At 47.4% G+C, this 21,064-nt stretch overlaps 2 protein-coding genes and 1 long non-coding RNA gene across 5 annotated transcripts in view; 2 read left to right on the top strand and 1 right to left on the bottom strand.

Moving 5' to 3' along the window:
* Positions 1-37: 37 nt before the first annotated feature.
* LOC106985262 (uncharacterized) lies at positions 38-3,740 on the top strand. The gene is made up of 3 exons (XR_008293956.1): positions 38-1,186; positions 1,613-1,752; positions 3,354-3,740. It is a non-coding gene; the product is annotated as an uncharacterized LOC106985262 (long non-coding RNA).
* On the bottom strand, positions 3,356-20,049 carry LOC113592690 (histone H2A.N). Its single transcript, XM_027034405.2, has 3 exons — positions 19,741-20,049; positions 6,849-7,136; positions 3,356-3,906 (listed from the first exon to the last, which is right to left on the bottom strand). The coding sequence occupies exons 2-3, from the start codon at positions 7,011-7,013 to the stop codon at positions 3,706-3,708; spliced, it is 366 nt and encodes a 121-aa protein (XP_026890206.1). The 5' UTR covers positions 7,014-7,136; positions 19,741-20,049; the 3' UTR covers positions 3,356-3,705.
* MYO1D (myosin ID) overlaps positions 9,927-21,064 on the top strand; it is a 363,813-nt gene continuing 352,675 nt past the window's right edge. The window contains exon 1 of one of the 3 annotated variants that reach the window (XM_053211546.1): positions 9,927-10,301. In XM_053211546.1, the coding sequence (XP_053067521.1) occupies positions 10,270-10,301 (32 nt within the window). In that variant the 5' untranslated portion in view covers positions 9,927-10,269. Of the gene's footprint in view, positions 10,302-19,475; positions 19,857-21,064 lie in introns of those variants that run through there. The other 2 variants (XM_053211547.1, XM_027034402.2) reach the window with 2 other exon arrangements.

Genomic DNA, 21,064 nt, shown 5'->3' with positions numbered 1-21,064 from the left:
AAATAAATAAATAAATAAATAAATGGAAGGAAGGAAATTCACAGGAAGATGAAAAAGAATAAATGTCTGGCAAACAATGTCTGGGCCCCTCAGAAACAGTGGGACCTTGAGGACTTTCATCGAACAGGCCTTGCCGGGTTCCTCCCTGGCTCCCATCCCCCCATATCATAGTGTAGTTATCTACGGTAATAGCTCTCTTCCTGGCAGGTCCTCCTCTCAATTCTTTTTAGGCAGTTGAGGGGGAGGCAAAGAGCTCTTCCTGAATCTGCTGGGCCTAGCAGTCACCGCACTACCTAGGATAGATGACAGAAGATAGGGAGGAGCCCAGCTTTTCTTCTAGACTAAGCCAGGTCCCACTGCTTGGGTCAGGGAGGCATCTGGGCCCTCTCAGATCCCCAAGGACAGTCAACTCTTGGAGAGTAGTAGAGAGAGGGGGGTCTTCACTCAGCTCTTGAATCAGCTGGATTGACAATCCCCAACCCCCACCCCAGGACAACCGTGGGCTGGAAGAGGCTTGTGTCACTAGCCAGCATTGTCCAAACCCCGCATGGTTTGGGGAATTCCCAGACTTGTCCTACGATGCTTGCCCTGAATCCCCAGGACAGCAGGACCCTAGCAGAGAAGCCCCAGTCCGAGCAAACAGCCTCCAGATTGCCTTCAGTGCCCGGACAGTCCACCTCTACTTACCCACCTGAACAGCAGCTCCTCTGTCCCCGTAGAGAGCCCAGGGCTGGTGGTACAGAATCCCCCAAGGGACAATGACGGAGAGAATGGGGTGGGGCTTGAGTGGCTCCCACGTGGAGCAGATCACCCCCCACATCATTTCATACAAGGCTGCTTTAGGACCTGCACGGAGCAGGTGTACTTCAAGGAGTGGTCACTGGGTGTCACCGCTGCTTCCTAGGCATGTGCACTCGTGGGTGGGCTAAGGCTGAAGCATGCTGGAGAGAGAAATCCCTTCTTTGAAACTCGGTTTACGGACCTGATATCTTCTGTGTCTTCTATGTCCTCACCCCTCTCATCCCCTGTCCCTCCTACCTGGCCTGGATTGTCCATCATGGAGTTGCTCCCCGGCCTCTCTCCTTCCTGGTTCAGAGCAGATACCAGCGGCTGGAGAAGGTCACACAGCAAGATGGGCTTTGCCATTGGTTCATGATAACAGGCCAAACACAGGCACTCATTGCTGGTGAGCCATCTGTCCCCAGGGACCCAGGTCTCACTCTCCTGCTCCCTTAAACAACAGCTTCATTTCATCAACCCCCTCACAGCCCTCTTCCACTCTCACTGGCTTCCTTCTGAAAGAAAAAATGCAGTGCCTTCTTCACCCTTTGATCATGAAATCTCTACACTTACCAGTGTTTTTACTCATTCTTTCCTCTTCTGCTTCTGCTCTGAATCCTACCCCCTCCTTCTCAAGGTCCTGGACCCTTTGCCTTTTTCTATGTTCTTCTGACTTACTATCTCAGCCCATCCTGCAGAATTCCCATCAGCAAACGATTGAGCTCATCTTAAATACCGCTGTCTGCATACCAAGTGCCTCTGTCTACCCGCCCATGTCTCTGTTCCCTCTCAGCACTAAAATTCTCCTTATGTCTCAATGCCATCCAAAAAGCTGTCTCTTCTGGCTACCTCCATTCGTTCTTCTGCCTGCTCAGATCTGCCTGATGCCCTGCCTTGCTCCAGAGAGTTGACTTCTCAAGGTCACTATGATCTCCGTGTCGCCAAATGCCCTGGATGTCCATGTCTCTTTTTGTAAGTGTATTCTTTTTTTTTTTTTAAGTTTATTTTGAGAGAGAGAGAGAAAGCAGGGAAGGGGCAGAGAGCGAGGGAGAGAGAGAATCCCAAGCAGGCTCCATGCTGTCAGCACAGAACCCAATGCAGGGCTCGGTCTCACAAACCTCAAGATCATGACCTGAGCCAAGAGTTGGACACTTAACCAACTGAGCCACCCAGGTGCCCCTCCGTGTCCCCTTTCACACTGTCCCCAGGATTGTGCACAGGGGACCAGACCACTTTCTCTTCCCTTGGCCTCCATACCACCACCCTCTCCTGACCTCTCAGATCTCTCCTCCTCGGTGTGTCCGTCCTCTACCATCTGATTCTAAATACTAGAATTTCTTTAACCTCGATTTTGAAAAGTCTTGTCTTTTCCTTTTGACCCCGTTTCCTAGGTGATCACATTCATTCCTTCTGATTCGTGTACATCACCTTTTATACTGACGATGCCCAAACTTATATCTTTGGTCCAGTCCTATCCATTCGGCATCTCTATCTGCAGTGTTCACTGGTGCTGAAAACGTGTCCGGAATGGAATTCTCAACTGTCGCCTCTCCCCAAACACCTGTCCTCCTTCCTCCAGTCTTCGTCTCTGCAGCCAGCACCACAGTTCACCACACGGTTCAAGCCCCAAACCGAGGAAGCCTCACTTTTTCCTCACCCCTTCCCCATCCCGTTAGCAAATTCTATCTCAGATTCATTTCAAATCCCTTCACTTCTCCCCCTCTCTACTAACCACCCACACTCACGTGGGCCACAGTCATCTCTCTGCTACACTCAGACAAGATATCTCTGACCAGCCTTCCCATTTGCACACTCTTCAATCCATTCTTGACACAGCAGCAGTGATGGAAATGTTCTGTGTCTTAATCTGGGTGTATACATGTAAAACTTTGGGGTGTGTTCAGATTTGTACACTTTACTGGAGGATAAAATTCAACAACAACGGCAAAACACCCCAAAACCCACAAAACTAAACAAGATCTCAGTTCCCCTGTTAGAATCCTTCAGTGGCTGCATACCATCTTCGGAATAAAATCAAACTCTGCATGACTTGGCCCCGGTCTTTTTCTCCAACCTCCTCTCCCACTAGACTTCTCCCTTGCTTGCCAGAACCCAGCTTCCCTGGCTTTCATTTGGTTTTCTCTAATAAGCTTCAGCTTGCCTGCCTGCCTCAGGACCTTTGCTCAGGCTGCTCCCTCAGCCCAGAATCCTTCCCCATGCTTAGCACCTTTCTTCCTTCACATCACCTACCAAGGCTTACCCAGACCATCACGTCTAAACTATATCAGCCCATTTATTCTTTCTGCTCCCAAATCATTATATTTTTATAATGCTACTATAATTGTTTTGTTTTTCTACAGTTAGGACCAGCTTATACATTTGACACTCACTACACACATGCTATTAGGCTAAGTGCTACATAGATAACCAATGCAATGAGTCTTACACTCAAAGAACAAACAGACCCTTTTTCTCTTTACTTTTTTTTTTTTTTTTTTTTTTTTTTTTGGTGTTGTTGTTCTTATAAATCTAAGTAGAAGGGCTTTAAAAAAAAAATCATGCATTCATTCCAGGACAGCAGTCTCTAACCCTGGGGCTGAAGATGGGAGAGTTGGTGAGTACATGGTATAATGGGTTAAGCTGTGTCCTCCAAAAAGACAATGGGTAAGTTCAAGTGGGAAGAAGCATGCCTAAGAAAAATTTTAAAGCCATAAAAAATAAGCATTACACACACAAGACAAAATGCCTTTATTTTTTTCCCCACAAATTAAGTCAGAGGCTAAAAGCACAGGACCCAGAGACCACCTATGTAGCACCAAGACTCCTATTGCAACAGGTCCTTATCTGATACCTCGTCTTCCGACTCAGCCGTCTGACATATCTGATTATTTTTGACAAGTGCAATCATCTCAACAACAGAGCCATTCAGAACATTTCATTGATACAGAAGCTCTTCCAAGAGGATCTCTGTTTAACTGCTCCAGGGATCTCTCTGCTGGTGATGGCTTTTCTGTGGTTGTAGAAGGACAATCTAACCACCTCCAGGCTAACCCGTTCCAGCAGCCAGTCCTCCAAAGAGCCCAGTGCATCCGAGATCCAGGAGCACCCACTGAAGTCTGGGTGAGTCTGGGACAGAAATGGCACAAGGGTAAGACAGAGCAGTGTAGGCTTCCCACCCAAAACTGGCAATTTATGGTCTAACCCAGCACATACGCCTTCCATGGATTCGTGCATACATGGGGCCACACGAATCACCACAGGTACAATGGTAGGGGTGTGAGGAAAGAAACTAGGTCATTGTATCTATCAACTGTCTGAGGAAGATGGGGAAGGGGAATTTGTAGCTGGTGAGAAAGAGCACCTTTATCTGTAGAATACATACTAACTCTGGTCACTTAAACTTTTGTGCCTCAAGGGCACCTGAGTGGCTCTGTTGGTTGACCGTGGCTCAGTTCAGCATCCCAGGTGGGTTCGAGCCCTGCATCAGGTCCTGCACTGAGTGTGGAGCCTGTTTAAGAGTCGCTCTCTTGGGGGGGCATCTGACTTCGGCTCAGGTCATGATCTCACAGTCCGTGAATTGAGGCCCTGCGTCGGGCTCTGCGCTAACAGCTCAGAGCCTGGAGCCTGCTTCAGATTCTGTCTCCCTCTATCTCTGCCTCTGCCCTGCTTGCACTCGGTCTCTCTCTCTAAAATAAAATAAAAACATAAAAATTAAAAAAAAAGAGTCTCTCTTGGGACACCTGGGTGGCTCAGTCAGTTAAGTGTCAGACTTCAGCCCAGGTCATGTTCTCACAACTCATGAGTTCCAGCCCCACATTGGGTTCCTCACTGACAGTACAAAGCCTGCTGGGGATTCTCTGTCTCCCCCTCTCCCTCTGCCTCCTCCTCCACTTTCACATGCTCTCCCTCAAAATAAAGAAATAAACTTAAAAAAAAAAAAGGATTCTCTCTCTCTTCCCCCTCACACTCTCTTTAAAAAAAGAAAAGAAAAAAACTTTTGTGCCTTAATTTTTCCTAACAGAAGTGGAATTAACATCCAACACCTTCAGAAGATGGAAAATATAATTTTGGTTTTTTTTAAAGTTTGAGAGTGAGAGTTGTTTTTCTTTTAAAGCTTATTTATTTTGAGAGCAAGAGAGAAAGAGGTAAAGACAGAGAGAGAGAGAGGGACATGAATCCCACGTAGGCTCTGTGCTGACATTGTGGACCCGACACAGGGCTCAAACCCACGAACCGTGAGATCATGACCTGAGCCAAAACCAAGAGTTGGACACTTAACCGACTGAGCCACCCAGGCGCCCTGATAGAAGTTTAGAGTAGATGTTCACACTCTGTATTTCGTATTAGTAAGCATCTTGTTTGAACACTTCTCAATTTGCAGCCTTACCTCCTTGTGCCAACATGATCTCCAGCCACGCTGGGAAAACTCGCTCTTCCTCGGATGTGTCCCTACGTTTTCTGGTCTCCATACCACTGTTGATCTCCCATCTCTACCTACCATGCTGACACCCAACCCCACCTTTCAAAGCTTATCCACCCTTTAGGATTCTTCCCCAAGAACCCCTCTGGCTTATCTGTGTTCCACAACTTCCCACTAAAGATCAGGGCTCTGTATATTCTCAGAACCTGCATCACACGCCACTTTATGTCATTCATGACTTCGTCTAAAGTTAGAGGGGCAGCTGGAATCATCAGGAGCATGATCTCAGGTGCCCTGAGGATCACCCACCCAGGACTCTAATCCTAGCTCTGGATGGGCATGAGATGTCACATAAGCAAGTAATATTCTCACATTGGGCCTCAGTTTCTTTTTTTGTAAAAGGAAAGGCTTGAAGCAGTATTTGAAAGGTTTCTCCATGTCCTCCGTGGTCCCACCCTGCAGGACTTGTGAGCCCCTTTGCGATACAGACCACATCGTTTCCATCTGAGCTCCCCAGCAGACCTGGCTTCTACTGAGACGCTCCATACATTAATCCAACCAACATGTTTTATCCTCGCATGCCCTGAGGGGCTGACCCAAGGCACAGACCCGACCCTTGGGAGACTTGCAGAAGCAGAGTGGCCTACCAGACCCACGCAGTGAAGGACAGGCCAAGGACAGACTAATGATTAGAGGATTACTCGGTCCAAGAACTTGCACAGAGAGCCCTTCCAGAAAATGCAGGTTCTCCAGCTGCAGGTTCTCAGTGGGGGGCAATGTCTCTGGGCATTTTCGGTTGGAAGACAGGGTGCTACTGGCATCCAGTGGGTAGAGGCCAGGGATGCTGCCCAGAATGCCACCATGCTCCAGACAGCTCCCACAACAAAGAATGAAGCAGCCCCCAAACGTTAAGTGCTGGGGTTGAGAAACCAGGCCCTATATCACATATTTCTTTCCTTCCTCTAGCATTCCTTCATCCCATTTTCCCCTTCTTCTCCTAGGATAAGCAACAGAGTCCAAATGAAACCCCTGGAATACAGGGGGCTTTTGTAACCATCACCCATGAACACTCAGCCCTGCCCTATCGTCATGGAGAAAATTCAAAATCAAGCCTTCTTACATCTGTCACAGAATTACCCTCTTCTCTTCCCCGTAGCTTCTTCCAAAGGGAAAGCCTTCTCTGATTTTGTTCTCTGCAACTGTAGGCTACGAAGTGAGGCTGGGTGGGCGGGAAGGAGGAACGAAAGCCTACCCATGCTAGGTACATTCGAAGTACAGAGCACCACTTAGTGAAGACCTGATGTAAGTGCCTCTTCACAGAATAAGAACAGACGAGGTGGTGAATCCTCTCTCTGTAAGAGGGCATTTAAGAATCAATTTCTAGATTGCCTGTCAACAGATCCAAGAGAGACACGAAGAGCTCAGGTGTTCAGAGTTACTGCCAACAGACAGCGAGCCCAGTGGGAAAAGATAGCCACCATCTGCAGATCCAATTTATCGAAGCTGTTTGCACGCAACTTTTCAGGAACTTGGGGCATGAAGAAGGACCCCTGTGTGAGAAAAGCTGAAGTCAAGAACACACCCAGGGCCACTCACATGACACGGGTCTCAGCCATTCTAAGCTTCCATCAGGAGAGCCCCAACTCACTTGCTTTAGGATTTTCCCCACGTAACCAAGATAGGCCTCCTTCTTCTTCTTCCTCTTCTTCTTCCCAGAGGCTGAGCTGGCCCTCCCATACTTCGCTTGGGCTGCAGTATACAGTGTGGTCTTCTTCTTCTGGCATCTTAGGTGGTGTAGGCAAACGCAGTACATGCGGAAGGCTTGATCCTTAACACGTCTAGGTCACAGCACTGGCTGGAGGCAAGTGAGCGCCTCAAAGGGGTTTGCTAGGGGGAGCTGGAAGGCTCCTAATAAATCAGTGGTTAGTGACTGCACCTGCAGGAGACAATACTCACAGAACACTTAAGAAATACTAGGTGCAGAGTCTAATAAGGCAGGCTGATGGTACATTCTGGAAAAGAGCTTGAGGTGGGAAACTCAAAATGTTAACCTTTCCTCTGTTCTTCCCATGTAAAAGAGAGAGTGACCACTTTGACCTGACGGCCATTAACTTACCAGGCAACACGGATCTCCGCAGTGATTCCTTGTACGTGTGTGACCCCAGGTGTTCTTATTATAGTGGTTCTTGGCCACAAAGATTTCCATTCAAAAGGACTGAGCCTGGGATCCTGGAAGCTGCATCTTTTGCTAAAGGGTCCCAGGTGAGTTGGGGCCACCTGGGTGGCTCATTTGGTTAAGCATCCGACTCTTGGTTTTGGCTCAGGTCATGATCTCCTGGTTTGTGGGATGGAGCCCTGAGCTGGGCTCTGCGCTGACCGTGCAGGGCCTGCCTGGGATTCTTCCTCTCCTTCTCTCTCTGCCCCTCCCCTGCTCGCTCTCTCTCTCTCTCTCTCTCTCTCTCTCTCTCTCAAAATAAATAAATAACCATTAAAAAAAATGAAAGCATCCCAGGTGAATCTAATGACCGGCCAGATTTAGGATTCATTGGTCTGTAAAACCTTCCCGAAGCAACCCCACAAGATCAGGGGTTGGGGTTCGAGGAACAGGTCTGCACGGATGTGCCCTGTGTGTGTGCGTTTCCACTGGGAGGGGTACCTGGCTGTGCAAGAGCAATTAGGAACTCAGGTGACAAAGCATGAATAGGGAAGCCAGGAAGTCACTGTACCTTCAAGACTGAAGGTTGAGAAACCCTAGATGGAGAGGTCGCGAACTCCCCGCAATTAGCATTATCAGCTGAGCTACAAGGAAATGCCCAGCCTCACATGAAGGAACAGATAAGAGGACGCCAGAGAACCAGGGTGTCAAAAGAAGAACCAGAACAGAACTCCTCCTTCTTCCAGTTATGAGCCACACTGAAGCCCCAGCTCAGGGGACTGGTGGGGACTGATGCACTGGGAGCTCCCATTTATCGAGCCCTATGTACCTGACCCCATACAAAGTGTGTAATGTACCTTATTGCAATCAGTTCTAAGGGCAACAATATGAGGTTGGTATTCGTATTACTGTCACTTTACAGAAGAGGAAACTGAGTCTGGAAGGGCTCATGTGACTTGTCCGGGGGTCCCACACAGTGCACGATGGCAGGACCAGCCCCTCCCTGAGACTTTGCTCCTAACCCCATGCTCTGCCGCCCTTCCAGCCCGAACGCCAGAGCCCCACTCTCCTTGTCGTTACACACGTGTGCTCTGCACGGCTGCTGCGTGCATTTATTCATTGATGGAGAACTTGGAATGTAGTTCCAAGAACTTGGAATGTAGCCTATCCATGGTGCAGGCTCAACTCCCCTGAATGAATTCTTTGGTGACAAAGAACTATACTGAACACTTCTGTGAAAAGAAAAAGACAGTCTATGACCTGGCTGTCAAAGCACATCCCACCCACTGCCTCAACTCCTACTCTCCTCTTACCGGCTTCATCGCTCATTATCTGTCTAGTTAAAAATGCAACATAGGCATAGAGCATATATGATGAAATGCACTGGGTGTCTTAATGCAACAAAGTAAATACAAACTGGCAGAAGTCATCTGTGGGATGGCACTCTTCAGTGATGGGGGCAATGGGGAACCAAATGAGCACTGTAACGTCCAGAAGATGCTGGAGAGCACTGGAGAAGGGTGACAACAGAGGTGATGTTGCCGTGGGAGTGTAGTGAGAAGCCCTGGCCAGATGGCACTCACTCATTAAAAAAATACTCAGCAAATTGTGATCCCCTACTAAGTGCAAGGCCCATGGGTCTGCATGGAAATGGTGATGAATTACCGAGAGGAATCACAAAGCTGACATAGGGAGAAGTCATAGGGTGATCAGAAGACTCACCAGCATCTGTTAGAAATCTCAGTCAGCTAAAAAGGATATGCGATAAATTGCCTGCTAATACATTCCCTATCCTGGGGGGACCTGGGGGCTCAGTCGGTTGAGCATCCAACTTCGTTCGGCTCAGGTCATGAGCTCACAGTTGGTGAGTTCGAGCCCTGCATCAGGCTCACCGCTGTCAGTGCAAAGCCCACTTTGGCTCCTCTCTCTGCCCCTCCCCTGCCCACACTCTTTCTGCCACAAAAATAAACAAACATTAAAAAATAAATACGTTCCCTATCCTGAAGATAAAAGAAGCAGTTACACTAACAGCAATGCTAACTTGTATTTACTGAATGCTCAGTACCTGCCTTGAATTATACAAAGCACCATATAGACATCTCACCTTGTGGTTTTAATACTCAGAAGTATAGAAGAGAGGAGGAAACCGAGCCTTATAAAGATAAACTAATTTGTTTAAGGTCACACAGGCAGTAAGTTGCGAAGCTAGGAACTGATCTCTGATGTGTCTGGCACCAAAATTCCCATCACTATTTCTCCCAAGTTAGGCCTCCCGCCCACCTGCGGCAAAATCTCCTGAGCTGCTTGTTGAAATGAAGATCCCCAGCCGCCAGCGATGCCTCGGTACAAGTATCTAAAGCTTGGGTGCCACTGTATCCCTAAGGCCTCCTGAGAACTGTATGGGGAAAATGCTCCTCTGATCCAAACCCTACTCAGCACAGAAGGGCTAATTAGAGACTTGGAAAGGGTGGGGACACTAGGAGAAAGTGACTGCGACGTGGCTAAGCACAGTCAGACACAGACCTTAGACACTGAGAAGGCTGACTTTACCGAGTTTAGTGATAATTGTGTTAGAATTCTGCGGATAGAAACTCTAAGAGGGAGATCGACTTGAGAAAAATAGAAGGCGCTTCCTTAACTGGCCATGACCTTGGCTCTCCTCCTTGACTGTAATTCACTTCGACCTGGTCCTATCTTGGTGGACTATCAGATCCAAAGGACAAACCAAGCTCATAAATAGGGGTAATGAGTAACAAGAAGATGGGACAGTTGGGATTCAGGGCATGGAGTGTCTGGGGAGTGACTCAGGAGTAAGACTGAGTGAAATGGTGTTGGAGCCTGCTTTTGTGCGGCGACGTCTACGTGGAATGGGGATAGCCTGGAGCCTGCTTTTGTGCGGTGACATCTATGTGGAATGGGGGTGGCCGAAAGAGTCAAGTGGCCCAGGTAAGTCTGGCATTGCAGCACACAGTAGAGGGGATTCAGACATTGGGTGGGACACTGGACTACATAGCTTCTGAGGTCTCCTGGTTTTGTGGCTTCTACTTTTCCCCTGTATCATTTCTTTAGTGTTCAGGTTGTTAGAATTTGGAGAGAAGCACTGCTCATATCATTTCTACCTCTGGATAGTCCGAGGAATTAATCTTGTTGATTCAAAAAAAGTCAGAGGGGCACACTGTGCATTATATTGTATTTTGTTTATTTTTCACACTGTGCATTTTAACATCATCTTATTTCGTGATCTTAATTCTAGGAGATGAATACTGCCAAAGCTCACCAGTTGAGAAACTCTGGGTGAAGGAGGAGAGGGAGTTTGGGGGACAGATTAGAAGATGTCACCTTGGGAATGATGTCACACTGTTCCTGGAGTGTCAGCACTAGAGATACTAATCGAATATTAATGGTGGATGATATTAGTACCAAATAGTTGCTACTTTGTCAGGTGGAGGTAAGAAAAGAATCCAAATTTTTCCCAGCCCCAGCAATATCTTATTTAACCTCTACACCAAGCTTTTATTTTTTTATTTATTTTTTATTTTTTGTATTTTGAATTTCCAGTTTTTTTGTTTGTTTATTTTTAATATATGTTTTAAATTTATACCCAAGTTAGTTAGCATATAGTGCAACAACAATTTCAGGAGTAGATTCCTTAATGCCCCTTACCCATTTAGCCCATCCCCCCTCCCACAACCCCTTCAGTAACCCTCTGTTTGTTCTCCATATTGAAGAGTCTCTTATGTTTTGTCTCCCTCCCCGTTTTTATATTATTTTTGCTTCCCTTCCCTTGTGTTCATCTATTCTGTGTCTTAAAGTCCTCATATGAGTGAAGTCATATGATATTTGTCTTTCTCTGACTAATTTCACCCAGCATAATACCCTCCAGTTCCATCCACGTAGTTGCAAATGTCAAGATTTCATTCTTTTTGATTGCCGAGTAATACTCCATTGTATATATATCACATCTTCTTTATCCATTCATCTGTGGATGGACATTTGGGCTCTTTCCATACTTTGGCTATTGTTGATAGTGCTGCTATAAACATGGGGGTGCATGTGCCCCTTTGAAACAGCACACCTGTATCCCTTGGATAAATACCTAGTAGTGCCATTGCTGAGTCATAGGGTAGTTCTATTTTTAATTTTTTGACGACCCACCATACTGTTTTCCAGAGCTGGTGGGAATGCACCAGCTTGCATTCCCATCTACACCAAGCTTTTAGAGGAGAAAAAAAAATATGGAGAAAAGAAGGCCACCCCCCCCCCAATTAAAAATAGGAATAGGAAGGGACTGGGGTTACCTGGAGAAGATCCAGGGTGCTGCCCTCCCTGACTTCTCTATCTTCCTCCCCCAGCATGTTGTCTCACAAATGCTCACTGCCACATTGGGCAGTGGAGACTACCCACTACTCAAAGCAGAAGCTTTGAGTTCTGGTCCTAGCTCTACCAGCACCTTGCTCTGACCTAGTCAAAGGCAGGGGCTCTTCCTGGGACTCAGTTTCCCTAGGGAGTATATGTTTGATTATACAACCATTGAGACTCCTTCAAATCTTGCTATTCAAAGTATGGTCTGTAGGGTATCTGGCTGGCTCACTTGGTAGAGCGTGTGACTCTTGATCTCGGGCTTGTGAGTTTGAGCCCCAGGCTGGGTGTAAAGATTGCTTAAATGAAAAAAAAAAAAAAGTATCATCTGCAAACCAACAGCAGCAGCCCTTGGGAATCTTGTCAAAATGCAGATTTCGATTCAGTAGGATGGAGGTGGGACCTGAAACCCTGCATTTCTAACAACATCCCAAGTGATTCATACACACTTTAAGGTTTGATACATCCTGCCTTAAGACATTATCAATCCATCAACTGATTGTAGTCGTGCCTTGTTGCTTTCCCTCTGGTGGGTTTCTATCACACCCCCAAATGTTCTAGTTCTAGAACCACTTCCAATGGCCACGATAGATTGAGAGTTAGTGATTTTCTGGCTTGGGGCTTGGAGAAATGCCACAGGCTCCTTGAAATAGAATATTACACCCCCATTTTCCTAATAAATAAGCTCACTAATTAATTCATCTACGCGATTCAAAAAATATGTACAGGGCATCAGGCACAGCTTGAGGGCTGGAGATAAAAGGGTGAGTAGTGCATGGCCTCTGTCCTGGAGACTTTAGGGACGAGGCCCGGACAGCCAACTTCAACTCAGTGTGATAAGCACTTCTGTAATTAGTAAAGAGGATACATTCCAGGGAGATGTTTATAGTCAGAAACTATGTTTTCACAGACAGGAAGAGTTTCTGGAGGCTGTCCCAGGCTGCCTCCTCTACCATTGACGCTATCTTTCCTGTGGCCATAAACATGTGGCTTCTCTGCCCACGCTTGGGAATGTGCTATGGGACAGTCCCCATCTGATGACTCACAGGATACTGACAATGATGGTTTCTTGAATTATTCTCCATTCCCCAAAGATTAGGACCTGTGGTATGACCCTTCCCTTAGCTTGGGCTTCTTAACCTGGGATCCATAGACAGGTTATTTTGGGCAGAGGGACAGAGGGGTCCATGTATAAACTGGTTTTTGTGTGTGCTTAATATACTTGTCTTGGGAGAGAAAGTCCACGTGTTTTCATCAAAGGACAGTGGGTTCTTCTCTCCTTCCTCTCTTCAGCTGATATACCCCAACTTCCTCCCTGCTCAGGTTGACTATGTTATTTTTTTTTTAATTTTTTTTTAACGTTTATTTATTTTTGAGACAGAGAGAGAGAGAGACAGAGCATGAACGGGGGAGGGGCGGAGAGAGAGGGAGACACAGAATTGGAAGCAGGCTCCAGGCTCTGGGCCATCAGCCCAGAGCCCAACGCGGGGCTCGAACTCACGGACCGTGAGATCGTGACCTGAGCCGAAGTCGGACGCTTAACCGACTGAGCCACCCAGGCGCCCCACAGGTTGACTATGTTAAAAGGAGCTTTGTCTGCAGTATCAGCCCTTCCAAAGAGTTAAGGAAAGATCCTTGTTCCCAACTCAACACTATCACAGGTAAGCACAGCCTTAGATCCACAGGGACAGTAGGCATAGAAATCTCTAGAACCCAATGCACCCCAATGTTTATAGCAGCACTATCAACAATAGCCAAAGTATGGAAAGAGCCCAAATGCCCATCAATGGATGGATGGATAAAGAAGACGTGGTGCATATATATACAATGGAGTATTACTCAGCAATCAAAAAGAATGAAATCTTGCCATTTGCAACTATGTGGATAGAACTAGAGGGTATTATGCTAAGCGAAATTTGTCAGTCAGAGAAAGACAAATATCGTATGACTTCACTCATATGAGGACTTTAAGATACAAAACAGATGAACACAAGGGAAGGGAAGCAAACACAATATAAAAATGGGGAGGGAGACAAAACAGAAGAGACTCATAAATATGGAGAACAAACTGAGGGTTACTGGAGGGGGTGTGGGAGGGGGGATGGGCTAAATGGGGAAGGGTTAGCATTAAGGAATCTACTCCTGAAATCATTGTTGCATTATATGCTAACTAACTTGGGTGTAAATTTAAAAAACAAATTAAATAAAAATTTAAAAAGAAAGAAGAAATCCCTAGAACCCAGAGCCAGGTCCTTAGCAATTGGCCAGCTGATCTTTGTCTTTAATAGCTATAGGTGAGAAAATGAACTTCTTAAGTCACTTTCTGGGCTTTCAGGGTGGTGTATGACAGTGAGCTCAGCGATGACATATCCCTTTCCTTTGTTCTGTGAGATGTCTATAGAAGGGTGGGGGAGTGGAGCAGGGAGGTCCATAGGTGGGCAAGCCACCAGGGATACCAGGGAGGCAACTGTTGGGTCTGCTTTTACTTTAAAAAAACTTAGGCTTCAGTAACCACAGAGAGCATACACGCTGCCTTTGATGTACCATTCGTAGTTCAAATCCAGTCTTCGGCATGAAAGAGGAGGAAGCATCTTTTGGATAATACCTCAGGCAGAGAGTTCCACGTAATTTCTAATATGGATGCGAGTGCATTATCAAGTTATTTTGCAACATAAAGTTTCCTTTCTACTTCTGCTCTAGGATGATTTGGCCTTATAAAATAAATGTATACAAGAGCCTTTGAATATGTTGTTTTTCCTGGCCTTCTTGCTTCTGTCTTGCAGGACTCCTGCTGGGGTGAGCTGTCTTCCTGAATGCAGGGCACCTGGTGAAGGGAGGGCAGGGAGGTGGGGCAGCCCAGAAGCATTCTGGGAGAGAACGGGAGCAAATATTTGTTTTGGAAAATTCAGAGTTGATTTTCAAGGATAAGCCAGTAGCAGGTCAACTGCAGAGGAGTTTGGGGAACAATAGCTTTTGTTTAATGTGAACATACAGTGCACAGGCTTGGCCTCAGGACAGAAGTGAACACAGCCCTGAAACCTGCTTCTAGGGGCAGGAGATGAGAATAAGATAAACGCTGCACAAATACTGATCTTAATGCGGAAAGTCTACCAAGTGGTGGGGGTGACAACCTCGCATCGCACAACCCATAGATTCATAGATTCACAGACCATTCCCTATTCATTTATCAAGCAAGTGTGTATTAAGAGCTTTCACATCTGAGGCACTGTGCTACCAGGTGCCAGAGTTACATCCAAGAACAGAACAGACATGGCCCCAGACCTCATGGCTCTCTCTCTCGTGAGATGGACAAGAGGCTCAAGTGTATTCAGTGTTGAATGGGAGTAACATTTCCAGAGTGCTGTGGGGGTACGGAGGAGGGACAGCCAGCCCTCACTTAGGAAATCAGGGAAGCCTTCCTGGAGGAAGTGATGTTGGGGCTGAGCAGAGGTTAGCTAGGCCATAGGGGTGAGAGGTGAGACAATAGGGAAGGGAATTTCAGGCAGAGAACAGGTGGCACCCTCCTTGGGGCATATTTGATGACATTTACATATTCAATTAAATTATAAATATATTGAAAAGATAAATTATTTAAATTATTTTTGGGGTTTCGAATGGTCTGTTTGGTATCTATAATCTCCTAGCATATCTGTGGCAACCAGACCTTACAGACACTCCTCACCAGAGTTTTCAAAGTGTGTGTGGCTTCTTCAGTCATGGAACATCTGATGTGCAAATTTCTGATGTGACTTTCATTTCTAAGTATTATAGGATTTCTAAAGAATAAACGTTTTTATGTTAGGACACTTTTAGACTGTTATTTGATTTTTTAACTTTATTATTTTGAAATAATTTCAACCTTACAGAAAAATTGGAGGAAGAGTGCAAAAAAGTTCCCACACATTCTTAAATTAAAAAAATTTTTTTAATGTTTATTTATTTTTGAGAGAGAGAAAGAGAGAGAGAGAGAGAACATGAGCAGGGGAGGGGCAGAGAGAGAGACACACACAGAATCCGAAGCAGGCTCCAGGCTCTGTCAGCACAGAGCCCGACACGGGACTTGAACTCACGAACCACAAGATCATGACCTGAACTAAAGTCAGATGCTTAACCGACTGAGCCACCCAGGCGCCCCCTCCCACACATTCTTTATATTCACCAATTATTAATGTTTTGTTACATTTGCTTTATCCATTTGTATCTCTCTACATATATATATATATATATATATATATATATATACACACACACACACACACACATATCCACATGTATTATTATTATTATTCTTTGCCAAACAATTTGAGACATCATATTCTTTACCCCTAAATACTTAGGACCCATCTCCTGAGAATAAGGACATTCTCTTACAGAACCACAATATAATGATCAAATTCAGGAAAACCAATAGTAATGCTATGCTACTATTTAATTTATAGTCTGTATTCAAATTTCACAGATTGTCCCAATATTGTCCTTTACATTGTTCTGGTTAAAGTCCAGGTCACAAACTGCCTTTAGCTGTGGTGTCTTTTTAGGGCCTTTTAACCTGGACCAGCCCCTCAGCCTTTTTTTGTCTTCCAAGCCATTGATATTTTTCAAGAGTACAGGTTGGTTTTTTGTAGGATGCTCCTTAATGTGGGTTTATTTGGTGTTTCTTCATCATTAGATGTAGTGGATACATTTTTAGCAGGTAAGTGATATTATTATGTCTTTCCAAGGAGATGATATCACTCATCATGTCAGTGCGTCTCATTATTGGTGATCTTAACTTTTATTTTGGCTTTTAGTATATTTTTAATTTATTTTTTATTTTTTAATATTTTTTAATGTTTATTACTTTTGAGAGAGAGAGAGAGAGAGAGAGAGAGAGAGAGAGAGTGGGGGAGGGGCAGAGAGTGAGGGAGACAGAGGATTTGAAGCAGGCTGCATGCTAACAGCACAGAGCCTGATGTGGGGCTTCAACTCATGAACTGCAAGATCATGACCTGAGCTGAAGCCAGATACTCAACCTCCTGTGGCTCCCAAGTGCTCCCCACCTTTTTTTTAAAGGTTATTTTATTTATTTATCTTGAGAGACACACAGAGAGAGAGAGAGAGAGAGAGAGAGAGAGAGACAGCAGAAGTAGGGGAGGGGCAGAGAGGGAGAGAGACAATCCCAAGCAAGCTCCGCACTGTAAGTGCAGAGCCTGATGTAGAGATCGAACTCACCAACCATGAGATCATGACCCAAGCAGAAATCTAGAGTCAGACACTTACCCCACTGAGCCACCCAGGTGCCCCCTGGCTTTTAGTATATTTTAAGCTGTAACACAAACATACATATCCAAATGTGTTTATATCTAAACGTTATCACAAAGGAGATTAATAATGAGCAAACCTGTTCTATATTATTTTCTTCAAATGCATATTTCAGTGTTTCGTTTCTCTGGCTGTCTCTGTATATATTGAAACATTTTGTAAATGTGTCATTGATTAATAAATTTGTAGCTGTGCACTGGCCTTTAAAAAGGCTGAATGTAACACCCTAATAGTAACAAATTACTGCTTCCCCATGTAAATCAGGATTTTCTTGATATTGTACAACCAAAACAGTGTTCAAAAGTAAATCGGAATCCCGAAGCCGATTTAAGATGATAGGGACCCCCCAATGGACAGACATGGGTTCAGCAAAAGAGCCTTACTGGTCTCAATGCCTGATTTTATATTAATTTTGGCTTATAAATTTATAAAATACATTTTGCATATGTTCTGTACACGTGTTACATGTTGGGCTCCTGTCCAAGATACTGATAAAAAAAAAAACACACACACACACAAGAGTTCCTTTGCTCTGTTCATTTGAAAACTACAGCTACATCCCATTGTAGATCCTACTCACTGTGGGATTACTTTTGCCCTAATAACCCCAGGGCTCAGGGAATACACACACATCCATTTCCAATGGGTCACTGAGTGTGCTACCTTGGTTGCTCGAAATTTCACAAAATTTAAGTTACTAAATTTAAAAATTTTTAAATCTTAAATTTTGTCCCATCCCTCACTCCTATGGCCTCACCAATACAAACATTTTAGGAATGTACCATATTATGCAGTTACCTGCTTAGCCACTGACTGACCCACATAATGATCCAAGCAAAGGACAGCCCTACCTTGGAAAGTGTCTAGCCCAGAGGCCTTATTCCCCAAACGAGGACACTGAGAGCCAGAGAGGTGCCTTCTGAAGAGGAAGAGCTGCTAATGGTAGGCTGCAATTGAGCTCTGCCTGAGCCAGGGGTTGGGGTGGCTTTCTTTCTTTCTTTTTTAAGTTTATTTATCTTGGGAGAGAGAGAGAGAGAGCATATGGGGAGGGGCAGATGGAGAGGGAGAGGGAGAGAATCCCAAGCAGACTCCTCGATGTCAGCTTGGAGCTGGACTAGGGCTCCATCTCACGAACTATGAGATCATGACCTGAGCCCAAATCAAGAGTCCCACCAACTGACTCACCCAGGTGCCCCTGGGGTGGCTTCCTGATGGCAGAGGTGGCTCCCTCCTGAGGTGATCAAGCTGCCTTCCCCTCTCTCTAGGCTAGAGTCGGTTGTTGGCAGCGGAAGCAAGCCCTGAGCGGGGTCCTTCCGTCTGGTTTACTCATCTCAAATTCAGCCATGGAGTTGGAGCCCAGCCAGGTCCTTGGGAGCCTCTAGATTTCCTAGCAGATTTCCTAGAAGATGGTCTTAAGGGAAACACAAGTCTGAAGAGGTGCAGCTGCCTTAGAAAGTCATGTATAATATATCTTCATCAGGAAAATGTAGTCTAAGTTCCCAAAGAATTTTCCAAGCTCAACCAATGTATCTATTGGAGACCACTTACAACTCATTCCACTCTATTAAACCAGTGCGGATTTCATATCGACATAAGCAAGGCAGCAGAATAGCTACTTGCTGGTTGCCAACGGGGATATGAAGAAATTTAGGGCATGGCCCCGTGCTCAAGAGGCCTGCAATAATCCTAGGGAGATGATGCATTCATATATTAAAGACTGATTAATAATATAAGGTAATGTCGGATGGCATGCTCAGGTCAGTGAACAGAAAGATGGATCACGGAACACTGAAGAAGGGAAGCATTCTGCCATGTGGCTCGTAACTCGAGCAACCTGGATGTAACTGTGGCTTCCTCACTTCCTAGCGATGTGGCAAGTTACGCGAATTCTCCAAGGCGCTTAGAAAAGCTCTGGGCATTTTAAGTGTCCTCCAGATGTTAGCTATTATTACTCTCTCTCAGTCCGTGGGCGAACCATCATTTCAGGGATGGAGAGGACGCGAGCACAGGAGGAGGAGGGGGGCTTCGCGGCAAGGTGATAGAACCAATCATAAAGAATTATCTTCGCAATATCTCCATGAGCTGCTTCTGGAACTCAGTGGGCAGCCATCAAGTACCGCGGAGCAGGCAATTCTGGAAACCTGATTCCACCCACTTTCCTACGTCGGTCCTCCTCGGAACCGCCCACCCTCCCCCCGCCCCGCGAGATTCCAGCGCCCGTCCCCAGGGGGCGCTGCCGCCCCGCCGCCCAGGCCAGGCCCGGCGCGCGCCCGTGCCGCCCGCCGCGCGCGTGCGCGCCGCCCAGGTGAGGAGGCGGCGGCCTGCGCCGCGGCGGGGGCGGGCTGCTCGGCCGGCGGGGCGGGGCGGAGCGGAGCTGGAGAGGCCTGGCCGGGGCGGGGCGGGGCGGGGCCGGGGCTAGACCAAGGCCAGAGGCGGGACCAGCCGCCGCCGTCTCCGTTTCGGTGTCCCGTCCCCCACAGCTCCGGGCAGCCGCCGCGGGAGAAGCGGAAACTGCCGGGTGCGCCGTGCCGGCCGAGAGCGCGCCGAGGAGCAGCGGGGCGGCCTCCGTCCGGCCCGGACCCGCCGAGCGGCGCGCGGCGCCCCCTCCCCCGCAGCCCCGCGCCCGGCGCCGCGGCCCCGCCCCGACCCCGCCCGAGCTCGCCGCGCGCCCCCCCGCCGGCCCCCCGCGACCCGAGCGCGCCCACCTGAGCCCGTCCGCGCCCACCTGAGTCCGTGCGCCGGCGCCATGGCGGAGCAGGAGAGCCTGGAGTTCGGCAAGGCGGACTTCGTGCTGATGGACACCGTCTCCATGCCCGAGTTCATGGCCAACCTCCGGCTCAGGTGAGGGCGGAGCGGCTGTGCGCCCGGGCGCGAGCCTGCGCTCTCCCGAGAGGGGGCGCCCTTGCGGTGCGGCGGGACTGGGGGTGTCAGGGGCGCGCCGAGCTCGAGGGATGGAGTGCGGCCGGATGGGGGTGTCTGGGGGCCCGCGGAGCTCGGTGGTCGCGCGTTCCCGAGAGAGGACGCCCCGGGTGTGGCCGCCTCGGAGTGTAAGGGGCGTGTCGAGCCCCGGGGCTGCGCCCTCGGGAGACGGGTGTCCGGGGCGCTGTCCGGACGCGGGGGGTGGGGGGGAGGGGTGCGAGTGGTGTGCGGGCGGCCAGCGCGCGGCCCCAGGTGAGTGGTGTGGGCGGGCCGGGTGACCTAATGGAAACAAAGGTAAAGGAAAATAGGAACTTCAGGGCGAGTTGTGGCGGCCACGAAGGCCCTGGGGAGACTGGAGGGTTGTTCTGGAGAGAGATTCGGGTCTCATCCTGGTTTTACACTTGGTTCGTTTCTTTTTCTTGTTTTTTCCCTTTTTTCCTTTTTTTCTGGCGCGGTTCCATCCTGTCATTCAGGATGCTGTGGAGCGGTCCCTGAGCTGTCCCGGGACACTGGCTATTTTTTAGTTACTCTCCTAAACGTAATTAGACACGTTTCCAGACATCGAAGAGACTGCTCTGCTGGCCAGTGCCAAGATAAACTGTCTGAATTTGACAAGGCATTCATGGTTTCAGTTTTTTTCAAGCAGTTATGGATGGAGCCCTTGTGTTACCGACATCCTTGAGAATGTAGTCACGACTCAACGCCCAAAATGGGCTTCCAAGACTAATTTATTTTAAAAACCCTTCGACGTGTGATTATTTCACTCTTGATACAGTAAAATGTAAACAGAACTTTAAAGTAGTTTTGAAGGGCGCCTGGGTGGCTAAGTCAGTTAAGCTTCGGACTCTTCGTTTCGGCTCAGGTCATGATCTCGTGGTTTCTGCGCGGGAGCCCCGGGTGGGGCTGTGGCCGCCCCACAGCCTGCTTGGGATTCTCTCTCTCCCCGTCTCTCTCTCTGCCCCTCCCCAGCTTTCTCTCAAAAAGATAAACATTAAAAAAAATTTTTTTAAGTAGTTTTGATTTTATTTTGTTAGACATTACAGTAAATGGAGTTTTGAAAATAACTGAGTCTTTTGGGGGGGGGGGAAGGAGGAGGTGTTTCCTGGAAGTTCTAGCCTCATTTCTTGTAA

The sequence above is a fragment of the Acinonyx jubatus genome, chromosome E1 (genome assembly GCF_027475565.1).
Source record: "Acinonyx jubatus isolate Ajub_Pintada_27869175 chromosome E1, VMU_Ajub_asm_v1.0, whole genome shotgun sequence".
Classification (NCBI taxonomy): domain Eukaryota; kingdom Metazoa; phylum Chordata; class Mammalia; order Carnivora; family Felidae; genus Acinonyx; species Acinonyx jubatus.
Note: the sequence above shows the minus strand (reverse complement) of the source record. Positions and strands in the feature narration are given on the sequence as shown.